Source organism: Prunus avium, chromosome 8, assembly GCF_965620075.1.
Source record: "Prunus avium chromosome 8, drPruAviu1.hap1.1, whole genome shotgun sequence".
In the NCBI taxonomy this organism is placed as follows: Eukaryota; Viridiplantae; Streptophyta; class Magnoliopsida; order Rosales; family Rosaceae; genus Prunus; species Prunus avium.
In genome coordinates this window covers 40177478-40194701 of record NC_142291.1, presented here as the reverse complement: position 1 = coordinate 40194701, position 17224 = coordinate 40177478, and the positions used below count along the sequence as shown (strand labels likewise).

Genomic DNA, 17224 nt, shown 5'->3' with positions numbered 1-17224 from the left:
CCCCGTACTGTTATATTATCTTTATACTTTATTTATTCTATTCCCTAGTCAGAGACTTTCTCGCTCACCCCTCCTACTTTTTATCATTCATACTATTTTTTAAATTATTAACTTTGATCTACGAATCAGTACACTACTCTTATGCTCTAGTCTATTCTTTTTCAGAATTATTATTAATTAATTTGTTATATTATTGAACTATTTAGAAAAATGAGAGAATACCCTCATCATCATCATATGGATCGTCCATAATATTTCTCAAGCCTGGACGCAATAAGGCATTTGAGTCGAAGAGAAGACAAGGGAAGGCGAGGAGTAAGAGTGGTTTTCATTAATGAAATTTCATATTTTGGGATTTCGCAAATGAATTCTCGCATTTTGGGTTTCGAAATGAAATTTCTCATTTTGGGGTCTAGCAAATGAAATTTCGCATATGGTGTTAAGCAAATGAATTTTTGTATTTTCCAGGTTCACAAATGAATTGTTGCATTTTGGGGTTTCACAAATGAATTTTTGCAATTTAGAATTTCATTAATAAATTTTCGCATTTTGGGGTTTCACCAATGAAGTTTTGCATTTTGGATGCTTATAAATAAATTTTTGCATTTCGAAGTTTCGCAAATAAATTTTCGTATTTTTGAACTTTACTAGTGAATTGTCACATTTTAGGGTTTCATTAATGAATTTTTGCATTTTGGGGTTACATTAGTGAATTGCTGCATTTTGAAGTTTCGTTAATGAATGCTGCATTTTGGAGTTTCGTTGATGAATGTTGGATTGTTAATTATTTTTGCCTAAGGGAATTATGAACATTATTAAAAATAGAAAAGGGGGGAATATAAATATAGTTAAATAGGAAACACGTAAAAACATAGAAAAAGAAGATAAGAAAAGAGGAACAAAAAATACGGATAAAAAAATGTAGTAAGCCCATTTCGACCCAACTCGATCTAACTCAATAGGCTTGAGAAAGCCGAAGCCCCTAGAATGAGCCTGAGCTTTGAATTATTTGTACCGACCCAGCCTGATATTTTATCTCTCCTCATTAAATTCGGCCCAGCTCAAGCACATAAACTTTAGGCTGGGCTAGCCCGACCCGGCCATTGACAACAATGCATAAACCAAAAACAACTGCCTTTCCCACGTTGCGCGTTAGAGCATCTGCACAAACAACTTTTGTGCATTCATCATATCAAGCCATCGTACAATCACACCTCCGAAATTAAACTGTAATTTCAACACCCCCTATACAAGTCACTAATAATAAGGCTCCAACTGTAAACAGAAAAAAGGAAAAGGAAAAAAAAGGATGCAATTGACAATAATGCATTGCTAATCAATCTACAGACTCCATAACTTAATCTACAAAACCAAAATTAAATTGCACCCGGGATGAGTGAACAATCATTTGCTCTAACCCTTTTTCCTTTTCTTGGAAGAGCTGGTGCTGTTTTTGCTCCGACTACACTTTGGACAAAGCCAATCACCCTCCGGAACATCCTCAAGTGGCGGATTGCAGCAGTCCATATGAGTACCAACCCCACAGCCAACAGAACCACTTTCGTTGCCACATATCAGCATCACCTCTCCTCTCTCTACAGATCCGCAAACCACGCAAGGTATATCACTACTACCAGAACTATCCTGAGGTGCAAAAACGTCTTCGACAATCTCTTCTGCCCTCCTCTGCAGCCTCCCAAACGAATTTTCTGCCCATGCATGAGTATTGTGCAGCACATGTCTTTCAAGTGGGTACCCAGGTTTGCACACATACTCAACCAAGTAATCTGTTGCAACGCAAGGTATCTCATGTTTCAAGAACTCTTGTACCCACATATCAACCCGTGGCATGCCTGGGCTGACAATGGCAAAGTCAACCCCCGAGTCGAGAAATCGAGTGTAAGGAGGACAAGTTGCCAATATTGTCCCGTCACCAGCCTTCACAACACGCTTCAGAGTATCCTGTTTGAAGATGAGAAGTGCATTATGCATATACTGGTTAACAATGGCTTATGAATCAACCAGGACAAAACTTATTATCTGGTCAGCTTTCAATCCATTTCAGGCAATAATATCCCACATCCGTATGAAAAAAAAAATTCTGAAAGATGTCTAATTTTTTTTGGCAAAATTTAAGGCTTCCGCATCAGAAAAATGTAAAACATGAAACTAAATTTGGAAATATCACATACCAAAGGTGGTGCAATACATTCACCGTATATGATAATGCGCATTCCGTGGAAGGCACCATGGCCCGTTCTCTCTCTCAAGAGCCGCCACTTCCTTGGAGCCTCCAAATTGATTGCACCGTCTTCACTAAGGCCATTCTGGTGCCATTCATAAGGTTCCTCTGCCAAAAATCTTCCTGCCTGATTACTAGCTGCCAAATAATCACTCCTAAGAATCCACCTGCACTTCACATAGAATACATTAAACCATCCATTTGCACTGGAAAAATTCAATTAGCTGACCCAAAACATCTCAAGAAAAAGGACCTTAAGGGCCTCAGTAATGATATAAGGTATGTACCTTCCAGATGCTGTAGCAGCAAAAAACTTCTCTGTCCTCTTTATTGGACCTGGAGCTATGAAGTGTGTTGCCTGGTAAGACCAGTGATGAGAATCACGGCAACATCTTCCTTTCAAACACCTGATAACTTGCCGAAAGTCCTTTCTTTGAAATTTGGCCCCACTCAAAATAAACCATACAGGTTCAGTTTTAATGTTGCTTGGAGCCTTCCCCTCTGGTATTGAAGAATTAGGACTGATCTCTACAGATGAATGATTTATCTTCAATGGAGTTATATTAGATTTAACCGTTGATTTTCCTGCCTGCTGTTCGGCCGTACTTACAGATTGATCACCACAAACAATCGGCCTGTTTTCCTTCATTTTGGAAGAGTTCTCTAACTTATTTTTGGGCACACTACTGCGCTTGGATTTGCCTACTATTTTTTCCAGTTCCTTCTCTGTCTCCCCAATATTCTCATTCTGAGTATCTTCCGTTGATTTTCCTGCCTGCTGTTCGGCCGTACTTACAGATTGATCCCCACAAACAATTGGCCTGTTTTCCTTCATTTTGGAAGAGTTCTCTAACTTATTTTTGGGCACACTATGGCGCTTAGATTTGCCTACTATTTTTTCCGGTTCCTTCTGTGTCTCCCCAATATTCTCATTCTGAGTATCTTCCTCAGAGACAAATTTCTTAGGTTTCATGACATCAGCCACAGCAGGAACAGCTTTAAACTTGGTTTTACCCAAATCACGCTTTTTCCCTTTGTTCTTCTTTCCTTTGACACCGTCTCCTTCTGAGCTTGACTCAACCAGCAAGGAAATCCTGTCAGAAACTGTCGTTTCTCGTTCATTTCCATCTGTATTTTCTGCTGAGGCCATTGCATCACCATGAACACAGGCATCAGAGTGATCCGATATCTGCTGCATCCCTTCTGATTTCTCTTTGGTAGTGACACATTTACTTGTGGATTGAACCCCTATAGCCTTTGCTTCATGAAGTACATTCTTTAACTTATGTTCACTTTCTTCCTCAGGAGCCTCAGTTTCATCATCCATAGATTGAACATTATTCTCAGCAACATCTGCAGTCATGGTAACATCTTTTCCCTCCACCTCCTTTGGGGGTTCCGCAGCAGCACCTGGATAAAGCATGTCAAGCTTCATAGCACCAGGGGATTTCTCATGGTCCCCTGAATTTAAATGAAAAGTGGTATCATTTAAAGAGGCATCTTCACCTAAGCACACAGACCCCTTTTGGTTAGCAGAAGTTAACTTAGGCCTAGAAACCAGGATCTTCTTGGAAATCATCCTCTTGCTTACTGATTTTGTATCTAAGTGATTATTTCCATCTTTAAGCAAGTTCAAACTAGCAGGGTCGTTGGAATTACTAGTCACTGACTTTTTGTTATTTGAAGACAGACCCTCAACATCTTGATGCTGATTTTGCAGTTCCACTGTTTTGCTGACTGCAAATGTCAGTTTTTCCACAACACAATCTACAATACCAGGCTTGCTGGATAAGCTGGACTTTCTTAATCTTTGAAAAGTGGTTAGAGGTGTTTTCTTGTTGCCATTTCCATCTTCCGCTGTCTCAGAGGTCACAGTTGCAGAGAAAGGCAGATCACATGCCAATGGCTTCCGGATAACAGTAGATGATTTGGTTGGTGAAATACCAGCATATGAGCTTTCTACAGCACTCAAATTGCCAGTCTTATCCAGAGAGCGGTCATCATTTCTGATGACATAATGGCTAGTAGTCTCATATGAACCATCAACCATAGATGTTGGCTTTACTTTTGGAGATTTATCACTTGATGAAGGACTACAAATAATGCCTGCTTCTGCATCATGATTCATCTTCTGTGATTTGGAGCTACCATAAGAAAGATCCATCGTCCTTTTCCGAGGCAATATACCACTTGATTCTTCTCCATTCTGTGAATGAATTCCTTTTAAGGGGACTTCAACACAACTGGAGTCAATTTTGTTATTTTCTTGATCTGCCTTAAAGGTATAAGAGGCTAAACCAAAATTGGCATTTGATTTGCAAATGGGTACTTTAGAAGACACACTTCCATTGCTTGATTTATCTCCCACGTGCAGTGGAAGTGTTGACTTCAATGGGGTTTGCCTTGAGTAGCTTAGGGTCCTAGCAGAATGAGCAGGCGTTTCAGCAGTTCCAAAATTAGATGTCAAATCATCTCTCACCTTAGGATCTGGAGTTCTGTGATGTAGGTCATTTAGCTCACCATCTGTACCATCCCTAAATTTGCATGCATTCTGACAGCTTACTCCGTTGGAAACATAAGCACTAGAAAAGCTTGAGGCTTGACCTAATTTATTCTCATTCTGAGGAATCAATACATGGTCCATAGCATTATAAAAATTCATGGGAACCTTAGGCACGTTTCCTTCTGACTTAGGCATCGCAGATGTTGCTGGGGGACTTTTTATATTAAGAGGACTCTTATGCATGTTTCTCCCCCCAGATTGCTTCATAATGGTGTTTTCAGCCTCATCTTCTGAATCTCTAGCCTCAGCTTCCATCATCTCCATCTCATAGCCACTGTCGAGAGAGAGTGAGAGTTCAGCACAAACATTGGCAGACCTATAAAGAACAATTTATTTCCAAAGTGTACACACAACCAACTCACCTCTTGTTATAATCATCTTCAGGAAGGAGCGCCCAATCCCTTAAGCTGAAGCATTTATAAAGGATCTTAGATCGGAAATAATAATAATTCATAGTGGTGGCAACTTTTTCTTTTTGTAACATTCTGAAAACACATCACCTAATATCAGAATTTGAAAACATAAGAGAATGAAGAAAACATGAACTTACCAATCTTCCAACCAGCGATGGTTGACCAGCTTTATCTTTGGGATTTTCTTGGCAAGTTCATACTTCTCCCCTTCAGATATAACAACGAGTTGTTCTATACCATTTAAGCACTTTTGACATAGAAGTACAAAATGTAAAGAGCTGAAGAAGAATTCATCACAGGAAATAAAAGAAAACCATACCCTCAAATTTGTAGCATATGAGATGAGTGACTTTGTTAGCCACCAAGGGCTTAGAAAATTGAGCACCCATTAAACCCACCATTGTCTGATAAAGAAAACAGAAAGAAATCATGAGACAGGGTACTCTCATGAAACAACTCTCCAATAGGGCCTGTATCAGAAGTTACAAAAAAGTAGAAATGTGTACCATAATGTCATCTCTATCTTGTCGCTGATATCCAGTCAAGCATACAATTAAACTCTTGGCATCCGGAATACCATTCAAATCTTTAAGAGGTCTGTATATAATCTGTGCAAACGACTATTATAAATACAAAACAGTATGCAAATAGTAATATATACGGATTTCGTGAAAATGCTTTAAAGCTATGCGTTCTTAATAAACATTGCTTAGCTTACAGTATTAGTCAAATGAATAAGTGGCAAGCGTCACTGGGAATGGGGACATGTTGAAGAAGCTAGATTCGGAAAAACAAAATAAAGGGGCAGAATGAATGGTATGATTGTAAAATGATAAGGCAAATCAGAGTGAGAAAGAGGGGATAGAAAACTCACAGAAGTAGACTCAACGGGCACTCCGACATCAAAACTGTGATGAACCCATAAAGCCGTGACAAGTGTTTTGCCGTCATTTCGGGCAGCAACACATATGGGATCATCCTACGCACCGTACAATTCCAATGCAAAAACAGTATTAAATTTCAATAATAACAAAAATTGTAGGAGCAAACATATAGTAGCATAAACTTAAAACGTCAAAAGTGTAACTTGAGAAGCAATGACAAGAAAATCGACTTACAAACACAGTTTTATCCACAACCACATGACTGCAATTCAGGGAATAGTGGCCGACATCCACCGCGCCACAACCCACAAGCTTAGATCGAACCTACGCCATATCAATTAACACAAAAGTGAACAAGGGCATAACATCATATACCTGTAATACATGGAAATTTGAAATTTCTAACTTGTAACTTGTACGAGAGAGAGAGAGAGAGAGAGAGAGAGAGAGAGAGAGAGGGGAGGAAGGAGGACCTTCTGCTCGTGAAGGGGGTCGAATCCCAAGAGAATGAAACGGACGCCGAGAAACGTTTTCGACGGAGAATTGCCCTCCGACATTGAAATCTGAATCTCAACACTCTCTCTCTCTCACAAGTTATACACCTAATTCATCCCCAAAAGCCTACCCTAACCTAACCTAACCTTAGAAAAATAAAACAAGGTGAGGTGTGATAGTGATTCAAAGGCTGGAGAAGACAAATGCTTCTTTCTGCTCTGTCGTCTCTCGCTAAAAGCCCAAAACGAAACTTGGGGAGGAAGACAGACTGACTAATTGGGGGAAATGAAATTATTATTATATTATTGTTTTTGGTTTATCTATAAAAAAAAATGCGGGAGAGAGAAGGGATGGAGGGAACTCAAATTCTGTTTTCTTTTCTCATTTTTTGATTTTGGTGCAGTGGCGGGAGGACTAAATTGTGGGAGTGCTCCACGTGTAATCTACCGCATGACAGATGTTGAACATGTGTCACTGCCTACGAGAAGGGAGCCCAGAAACCCAAATGATAACAAGTCCGAACCCATAATGAAACCGTTATCTGCTATTTCTGTCCGGAGCCCAAATGAGTATTTGTGGTTGTTTAACAGTGCAATCATGACCTTGCACTTGTTTAACAGTGCAATCACCTCCGATCCAATTCAATATTGATTGGATCGAATCGGATTGTATTGAAAAAATCGTAATTCAATCTATATTGGATCATATGCGGATTGGTAAAATTGTATTGGTTTCGAACTAATATACATCTCCATGTGTGGGGGCATGTGAGAATATAAAAGTGAAATGTCCCACATTGAAAAGTTGAGAAACCTATTAAGGGCTGAGAAGTAGCCCAAACACATAAGCCCTTGCAAAGGTTTTATAACTTTCCAATATGAGACATTTTCACATTCACATTCTCACACCCAAAATGAAAACAAAAAACAAACCAAATGCCTGACCTAATCTAACCTCAAGAAGATAGAACAAGGTGAGGTGTGATGATGAGTGATTCAAGAGCCTAAAACTAAAACAAAACTTGTGGAGGAAGTATTTAGGCAAACGAAATGAATTGACTATTATTATTAATGCTTGGCCAAAAAAACAAGGTTATTAATTTAATATTTTTTGTGATCATATTTGGTAACTAAAAGCGGGAGAGAGAAGGGACGGAACTCAAACTATATTGTGATTTTGGTCCAGTGGCGGGAGGGAGGACTAAATTGCGTGAGTGCTCCACGTGGAATCTACGGCATGACGGATATTGAACACGTGTCACTGCCTACGAGAGAAGACGAACAACACGAAGCCCGAACCGAAGCCCATGATAACTAAACTTTGTGTTAGGTGAATCACCAACCGCCCGCTGGATAAGTTTGGTAAATCCAAGGGTCATCAATGAGTAAGACCCATTCCATTTATTCGACGACAATTTCAATCAACTCCGGGAGAAGAGAAGAGAAGAGTGAGGCTGGGTGGCACTGGCAGTACTTAGTTGGTAAGCTTTGCTTACGGGTCCGGAGTCCTTGTATCGAGTTCAATCGTTCGTTGTTGGGTTTGGTGGTCTTCTCGTCTTCTCGTCTTCCTTCCAAAACCACTAAAACCCTGAAAAATAAAAAAGCCTTTGGGTTTGCAAAATTTGAATAGAGCGAGATGGCTTGGTTGACTCGATTCCTAGCAGCCGTGGCTTTCTTAGCCATCGGAGTGATTTTCTCCCCGGAGACCTTTGGATCCAAATCGGATGGTCCGAATTCACCCACCCTCTCCACCTACCTAAAACTGGCTCATCTCCTCACCTTCTCCACCGCTTTCGGTGCGGCTCTCTGGGTTACCTTCATCGGCGGCATCATCATGTTCAAGTAGGTCACCTTTTATTTTCTTCACCTCATTTTTTTCCATTTCCATTTTTTTTTCAGTTTTCTTGGAAGGAAATTGATTTGGATTGGATGGGATGGGATTTGTGGTTATTATTGAAATTAGGAATCTTCCGAGGCATCAGTTTGGTAATCTTCAAAGCAAGATGTTTCCAGCGTATTTCTCAATGGTGGGGATCTGCTGTGCAGTATCAGTAGCCTCGTTTGGGTATTTGCATCCCTGGAACTCTTCTTCTGTTGCTGAAAAGTACCAGCTCGGCTTTTTGCTCTCTTCCTTGGCCTTTAATCTCACCAATTTGTTCGTCTTCACACCCATGACCGTCGAGGTGACTTTTACTCTCTGCTCTTTCCTTCTTTTAATGTATCTTTGTTAATTGCTCCTTGCTAATTTCTACTTGCTGCTTGCTATTTGCTACTTGCTGAGTGCTAATTGCCACTTGCCACTTCCACTTGCTACTTGATAATTGCTAAATCATGTGCATTTTATTCCATAACTTGACAAAATATTAGCCTAGCTACCAGATTTTTCATTCTTGTCTCTCGACAAGCAAAACTAAAACCAATCTGTGACTCTGTGTGTTAGGTTCAAATTCAAATTAGTGCTTGCTTTACCAAACATGTGTATATATGATAATAAAAACCTGTTTGTGTGTTTATTTGGTTACATTTCGTTAGTAGCTGACACGCATATAACAATGAGACTGGTAATTTGTTTCGATCATAACTAGAAACTGCTCTGATTGCACATAAACGTATAGCAGCATGTGATGGTGCTCTGTTAATTGTAATTGTGGTGCAGATGATGAAGCAAAGGCATAAGGTGGAGAGGGAACAGAACATTGGGGAAGAAGTTGGATGGTCGAAAAATGTGCAAGTGGCAAAGGTAAACCCAAAACTAGCAGCCATGAATAAGAAATTTGGGATGATTCATGGGTTATCATCTCTAGCCAACATCATGGCCTTTGGCAGCCTTGCTATGCACTCATGGTACTTGGCTAGTAAACTTAATCTGTAACCAAATAAAACAAGGAAGGAAAAGAAGAAGAAAAAAAAACCCCAAGTTTCCTTTTGTTTGGGGATTGGGGATTGAATAAAGTAGTAGGGCTCTCTATGCTTTCTTCTCAGTTTGATTCAACGTTATATGTACAAGAATTTGATTATCTCCTTTTTGTCTATGAAATATAATGCTCTAAGCAGTGTGTCATATGATATGACCAATGGAAATGTGAGTTTATAATGAAGATGATATACTTTCGTTATTGTTTAGTTATTTTAACTCATGCGTCAGCCGGAGTCCGTTGCCCTGGCCCTATATTGACTATCAGTAATTACTAATTACTGAATGAGATGGGAATAGCCCAAAACTGTTTCTTTTAGTTTAGCAGTAATAACAATCACTGCTAAACTGAAATTGGATTTGGTTACATGCTAAAATCATTGACATTAACATGTATGGAATTCAGTTTTTCTGTATGCACCGTCTGAGGCATCTCCAATCTTCCGAATGTCTCTCACACTAGTTTTACAAGGATACTCAACAATAGCATTTGCAGCCTAGCTCTTTCTTTTAGCTCTTTCTTTTTCAAAAGAAAGGATACCCAACAATAGATGACATGGCAGTGCTAACTAAGTAACTGCCTAACTTAACTGGTATTAAATATGTAATCTAAAACTTGCAACTATATTTCGGGCATTTGAGTGGAAGAAAACCTGTAATTTCAACTCAAGGCGGGTATAGTAAGTACGTATACTGTAATGTGTAGACATTTTGTTGTCAGTGTGTACTCACATTTATAAATTATGTATGTATTTGTTGATGTACATATGTCATATATGTATACTATACTATAGGCAAATACATTATTCTTTCCCAAACACGTAACAGCTGGGCTGGGCAGTGCTGTGTTGGATGGATAGGCAGAGGCGGGCATTGGGAAGGAAGGAACTTTACCCAGCCATTTTGGACCGGGCAGCAGAGTAGCAGTACTGGCACACGCATACAGACACCTATTTTGTCTACTTCCAGCTCCAGCTCAATGCCATTGTCAATTTGTCATGCACCCACCCACCCAACCCAACCCAACCCAACCCAATTGACTTGTGCTCTGGCTTCTTCTTCTCCTTGACTACTCTCCTCAATTTTGACATGTGATTCTGCACATGCGTAAACGTGAATATCACTAAAGTATAGCATCCATTCATATGAAATGAATTTTCTCTTTTATTATTATCTGTCTGCAACTTGTTGGATTGGATTTGGAACTTTGTATGTTAAATCTGACCTGAGTGAATATCTATGGTCCGCACAACCCCATCGCGTTCAATCCGACTCAAAATGGTGTACATAAGTGATCGGTGCATATTTACATATCATTTTGTACCCTTCTAGCTTATGATTTGGTTATGTTTTTTAGTTAAACTTGTGCTTTTAATCCTTTTTGTGTTTATCTTTCAGTTCATTGAGCTTTAGGTAATAATGAGGGCTTTGGATAGTAAATGATGCAATCCATGCATGTTAGGGCCTAATTTGGATGAATGGATGAAGAGCTTAAAGACAAACTCAATTTTGGCTACAGTCCCCTGCCAGCCCAGTTTCGTAGGTCATATTGCAAGCTTTGTTTCAGCAACCTACATAGCTCGGATGAGGCCACATTCTTCATGAAAGTTGTTCCAATGGGTGTGTAATATAACATATCCAAAATTCAGCCCCATTGGATAAATATGGAGTCTGTTACCTAGCAAACACAGAGCCATGCTCAGGATGGATTTTATCAGCGCGCAAAATGAGTTAGCAATTTGTTTTGGCCTTAACTTCCTCCTCCGACCTTGGATTGGCCCAAATGATATATGGCTGGAAAGAAGACATTCTGAACTTCAAGTTTGAGTGCTTAAAGTCTTAATTTGCTTAAGGGAAGCCCAATTCGTAAGCCCTTGAAGTTGCTGGTCATGCTGACCTCAGGATGATCTATTATTTCTGGTTGGAAGCTTGGTCATGGTGACATGAAGATGAGCTAGGGCTGCTGGTGGGATTTATTAGTGAAGTGCATCAACCATTTCAGATTTTATAAAACAAGTGTTGTATGCATTAGCCATACTTAATTCAGATTTTCAGCTTCCTTAGGCCTATATATAGTGAGGTTTCCCAAGCTTGTAAACACACCCCAAGGGGGGGAGCTCTCAAACACTTCTCTAGAGCTCCCTTCCCTTCTCTCCCTCAAATTCTCTTAGTTTCATTTTCTAGTTTTCAATTGTTGTAATGAAATATTTGTGCTGAAATTCTTCTTAAGTTTTCTTAGTTCCACTTAACTTTTCATTATGTAAATTCTTTTCTTTAGTTTCAAGTTTGATTAGTTTCCAAGTTTCAATTATGGTTCATGTTCTTATTCATTATGCTTATAAGTTAATATGCTAGTTTGAATGATTGATCACCATTTAGGCTTGCATGTTAGCTATCTTGGTTTGAATTAAGAGTATACACCATGCTTTAATTCGAATTGAACTATGAATAGGAAGAGTATGTATGGACATTCGACAACAGGGATTAGATACATGCTTGGTTGTTTAAATTGTTCTTCTATGCTCAATGGGTTCCTAATGCTTAATTTTAGGTTAGACAACAAATGATCAAATTAGGGAATTAGGAACACAAGGTTATGACCACACACCATGGCTTAATCATACATTAGCTAGAATCAATCCGTTAATCTAATTGAACTTGGGAACTTATCTACTTGAGTTAGTTATTTTCTTTCTTTCTTGTTTTATTTATTTCCTTTCTTTTTTCGTTTCTGTTTTGTGTAGGGAAAATGAATTGGATCATTCAATCACCAATCCTCGTGGGATCGACCTCGCACTTACATATGCTATACTACCAAACGGCTCGTGCACTTGCGAGTATCACAAGTTGAGGATGCAACTGAATCCATTTTGGTGCAGCTGTATCTACACAACAATAAGTCAGTCAGTCAGTCAAACATCTCGTTTTCAAATCTTTTTCCACACTGCTTATTGCTTTTGCTTACACTCTTGGATAAACGTACAGACCAATGATCATTGTTGAGTGAGTCGCATCAATTTCACTAGACTAGAGCTAACCCTCACAAGAATTTCAGGCCAAAAAGAAAACAACATAAATACATACCAAGTTCTATGGTATACGGTATCTAAATAAACATCCAACTCAAAATGAACTCCACACACATCTTTGAGTACCACTAATATTTCCTTTCTATGCCCCATTGATGTCATGCTATTTTCTTTACATACCACCTTCACATTTATCATCTCTCAAAAATGTGAAAAAAACAAACAAACAAACAAACAAATGTACAATTGGATCATATCATTGGATTGCTTTCTATTTAAAGAAGAAGAAAAATGAATAAAGAATCATCTAATTGTCCGGCCAGCCATGCCCACAACCCTTCCAAGTTCCTTTCCAACTATCTTAGCCAAAGTAATCACAAACTTCACTTGCGTGCCAACCTCACACTGGTCACCGCAAACTGATCACGCTGTATGCCCCCAACAGTAACAGTCGCACAGGTACCAGAAGCACCACAAACAAATGCATATGCTGCGATGCAACCAGCCTACTGAACCGTTTCAACGACTCTTTTCCCGTTTGTAGCATGCCAGAAAAGTTGAACTGCTCGTGCCCCGTATTGAATGATGCGACAGGCCTTCCCACAATCACACCTCCATGCACACTACGGGCAGCTACGAGGGGCCACCAAACCTTGCGGCGCTGCCGTCTCCTGGCCTTTCTCATCTGGTTAAGCTCTTGGCGAATCACCTCACGAACAGATTTTAAGTACGAATTCACATCATGATCTCTTTGAACAGTTCCTTCCGAACCATATGCAGACCGATCACTTAGGATCTCGAGTGGGTGTGGTGAGTTTAAGAATACCAACCGTGCATCTCGGAGCTGCTTCTCTGCATCATTGGCATCTGACAACGGGCAGCTTAGAAGATATAGACCACTGCCTGAAGGAAGAAGGTGATGGTTTGGCGAGAATTTTTCATCTGGTTGAAGAATCAGGAGCTCCCCCATTGGAGAATACAATAGCTTCTGTTTTTCAAAATACAAAAATGATCAGATATATCAGATGCAGGGAAAAAATGAAAGAATTGACTCAATGTTCTTCTATTCTCCTGGTTTGATCTTTCTGAAACAGTACAAGTTCTACCTGGTTATTGAGACAGGGAAGATTCCGAAAGTTCCCATTTAAAGCCTTGAGAAGCTCTGCCACATGATTTGGATAATTGCAAGAGAATGCACGGGGTACAATGTCTCTGTGCAACATAATAGCCTGAACATGACTCCGTGGTAATCCAAGTTTGCGAAGCAGTTGATCACCTCCACACATGATGGATGGCGCACCAAAAGTTATAACAGGAAGTAATGAAGAAATTGGCACTTCAAGTCGTATAAGCAACATGAGATTTATTAGTAGTGCTAAGCTTCCCCCTAAAGAATGCCCAGTAAAACGAAAGGTTGCATGGTCACCACGAGATTTGAGATGGTCATGGACTTCAGGCAGCATCTGTTCATAAATCCCTTTCGCAGCCTCATATATGCCTCTATGCACGAGCACATCCAGTCCCTAGAAAAAGCAGATGCATTCAATAAGTAATCACCTAAAAGCATTCATCAATCTCCCTCAGAACAGTTCAATTGAAGCATCAACATCTTTGTTTTTTTCTCAATCATCTCTAACAAACAGAGTAGATACTAAAACTAGAAAAACTAGACATTTTGTGAAAAGGATTAACCTCAAACTGAATGGGCTCAAAGAGTAGATTTGCTTGCCAGGATGCCAGTGATTCAGAACCCTGCAAATAAAAAAGATTTAAAGTCAAATATAGAAAAGATACTAAATATTATGAAATAAAATGGGCTAACAAGTAAATCATATAACTGGGAAAAATGGCAAAACTAGCCATCTGAATATACAATGTGTGCCCTTTGTTTTAACTGCTAATAGAAAGAAAATTATTCTAAAAGCCCCAACACGCTTAAGCAGTTGAGATACATAAATATTGTACAGAGCATAAGGCAGGGCCCTCTGGCAAATGCCTATAAACCTATAGCAGGAGTAAATATGAAACAAATTATCAGTCTACATACCTGAATGACAAAGAATCTGGTGCCTCTTTGATCGTCATCACATATAAACCACTCGCAAGGTGATGAACATGTTGAATTTAAGTCATCTGCAACAGCCTGCTTTACTTCTTCCTTTGCAGCAACCACAGCTGTCACTGAGTCAGTGGTTGCCATTAAAGAAGCCACTTCTGAGTTCATCCTATTAACAACGTCACTTCTTCCACTGCTTTCTTCAGGTGAGTCTTTATCAGCCTCAGCCTCAGCCTCTGAACATTTGGATGGAAGTATGCTCCTTGTATGAGAATGCAGATAGGAAGCTGCAGAAGCAGCAATCTGATACGCAGCAGATGCACTTATTCGGTATCCGTTGTTCTTTTGCTCCTTCCCTTCTGCATCTTCTTCCCTGTCTTCCTCTAGGTTTTTCTCTGTTTCTTGAATTTCAGCTGACACTTGATCTTTCTCAGTTTTAGCAGTCAGTTCCTTCTTCTCTATCGACGAAGTAACAAAGCGCAGATCATAACATCTTAGGAGATTTCCTGGCTGAATTTGAAAATAGAGAAAATTAAATTCTTATGTATGTAACTTTATATGGGAATTTAAAAGCTTGAATGGTGAATTAGATACATGAGATGGTTTAGCAACAAAAACAGATGATATTCAAGAGTAATTCTCCAATTTACAGTAAAATACAACAATATCATAGGATAAAGATCATGAACCTGAGGTTATCAGGAATGCAATAACGTGTTCAAGCGAGGAAAGAATGCAAACCACCACCCCCAACCAAAAATCAACAGAACACAAAATTTCTGTGATTCTATTTTATTTACATGATTAAGCTTTGATGCACCAATATTGGGTCGCTGCTATTATGAAAAGAAAGTTCATATATAAACTAAAACCTTCCCGCAATTTCTAAATGAATGTCCAGAATTCAGATGACAAGATCTTATGAATGAACCCATTTGGCTTACGAGAAAGAAGAGCAGGATTGACAAATTTTGGAGACATTAAAGATGAAAAATCCGTTCTATAAAAACAGAGAAACAAAAGTAGAATTTCAAAAAGGGTGGCCTAATTTGACTGATTGGTCAGGCGATCAAATCTGAAACAAGAAGAAAATTGCTGGATTCTCACGGAAAAGCAAACATTCTTTACCCTGTGAAATTGTTCTGTTTGAAATTAGGAATCATTTCATAAAGCCAAACCAAAAAGAAAGCCACATGAAAGATCCACATCATAACAACGGAAATCAAATCAAATCAAACCAGAAATTGTAAGTTGGTCTTAAATGTTCACCCAAAAGAAAAGCCCCTATCTCTCCCCTGAATCTTACACAAACCAAATTGGGAATGGGAAGGGGAAGGGGAAGGAAAATGGTGTGTGCGTACCTGGATTTTAGGAATGGAATATGCTAAGTTCCCCAAATACGACATTTGAGCGTACAACCTCGCTTCCGCCAACGAAACCTTCCGAAGCAACCTCGAGAACGAACCTTTATCAAACTCAGCCGCCGCTGCATCATCTTCTTCGTCTGAAACTTTACAACAATCATTTTCGTCATCATCTCCCTCAGAGCCAGGCCCATTTCCGTCATCACGGAGCACGGTTTTCTCATCTTCCTTGCGAAGCTCTGCAACACCACCACCACTCTTACCACCCCCCTGTTCCTCTCTCCCTCTCCGCAGAGAGAGAGACCTCACGTGCAAAATTTTCAAGACCCAGTTGCCACTTTGACCGTCCGACTCCCTTGTCGCACTCTGGCCCTCCTCCTCCTCCTCCGCCTCCGCCTCCGCCTCGAAAGGGACGGCGTCTGCGTCGGCGTCGTCGAGAGGCATCCCATTCCCATTGTAGGTGGGTCCACCTCCTCTTGCTCTTGATCTTGCCCTTGATCCTCCAGGCCATAAAGATTGCAAGGGGTGCTTGAACGAGAACCTAGAAAAGGGGGTCGTCTTCTTGTGAGCCGTGGTTGTAGTGGACTTGTCTACCCCGGCAGTGGAGGTGGATCTCCCAATGGCGCTCACCTGAGATGGAGATGGGTTGGTACGGATGTCGAGCGCTGCAGCCGCTGAAATCGTGGAAGGTATCCCATGTATCCCTGACGCAGTTGTTTTCAAACAAAGGCCATCCATTTCTGACTCCCTGCCTGATTATTCCTTCCTCCTTTATATACACTTGTTCTGATTTATGGGGGGTTTTGGTTTGCAAGACAAGTGAACGAAAAAAATAGATTAAAATAAAAGCTCAAACTTGAAAGGCTATTCAATTACAAACAGAGTGTTGGAGTTTTAAATAGGATCGTCTCTGTTACTTTTACAGGAAATGAGAGAGAGAAAGAGGGGGAGAGAAGCAGCTAGAAAACAAAAGAAACATAAAAAGGGAGAGAGGGGGTGGGTGGTGTGGTTTGGGCATGTAATTTTGTAGTTTGGAAAACCCGAACTGCTCACCAACTTCACGAATCAGTCGGCTTTGGTTTGAAATAATTTTGATTTTGATAGGAATACTCACTAACTGGTTATGTATGTAAATTGAAGCCAATAAGAATAAATTGTTTGTTCTCTCTCATGCTATGCTATGATGACACATCACATTCGCATGGGTATGGGTAGCAATCTCAATATGAATCTCATACGAAAGCGCGTGGTAGGCCCAAAATCTC

General features: G+C 39.9%; 3 protein-coding genes across 3 annotated transcripts; 1 reads left to right on the top strand and 2 right to left on the bottom strand.

Annotated features, from left to right (window-relative positions):
- Window positions 1–1136: 1136 nt before the first annotated feature.
- LOC110749403 (transcription coactivator) lies at window positions 1137–6935 on the bottom strand. Its single transcript, XM_021949511.2, has 10 exons — window positions 6576–6935; window positions 6337–6426; window positions 6093–6197; window positions 5725–5826; window positions 5538–5622; window positions 5356–5425; window positions 5168–5212; window positions 2530–5079; window positions 2193–2409; window positions 1137–1962 (listed from the first exon to the last, which is right to left on the bottom strand). The coding sequence occupies exons 1-10, from the start codon at window positions 6657–6659 to the stop codon at window positions 1414–1416; spliced, it is 3897 nt and encodes a 1298-aa protein (XP_021805203.2). The 5' UTR covers window positions 6660–6935; the 3' UTR covers window positions 1137–1413.
- Window positions 6936–7956: 1021 nt separating this feature from the next.
- Window positions 7957–9657, top strand: LOC110749342 (Late embryogenesis abundant protein (LEA) family protein). The gene is made up of 3 exons (XM_021949428.2): window positions 7957–8438; window positions 8560–8779; window positions 9253–9657. The coding sequence occupies exons 1-3, from the start codon at window positions 8233–8235 to the stop codon at window positions 9466–9468; spliced, it is 642 nt and encodes a 213-aa protein (XP_021805120.1). The 5' UTR covers window positions 7957–8232; the 3' UTR covers window positions 9469–9657.
- Window positions 9658–12559: 2902 nt separating this feature from the next.
- Window positions 12560–17082, bottom strand: LOC110749343 (alpha/beta-Hydrolases superfamily protein). The gene is made up of 5 exons (XM_021949429.2): window positions 15957–17082; window positions 14587–15105; window positions 14232–14291; window positions 13646–14062; window positions 12560–13527 (listed from the first exon to the last, which is right to left on the bottom strand). The coding sequence occupies exons 1-5, from the start codon at window positions 16695–16697 to the stop codon at window positions 12949–12951; spliced, it is 2316 nt and encodes a 771-aa protein (XP_021805121.2). The 5' UTR covers window positions 16698–17082; the 3' UTR covers window positions 12560–12948.
- Window positions 17083–17224: the final 142 nt, after the last annotated feature.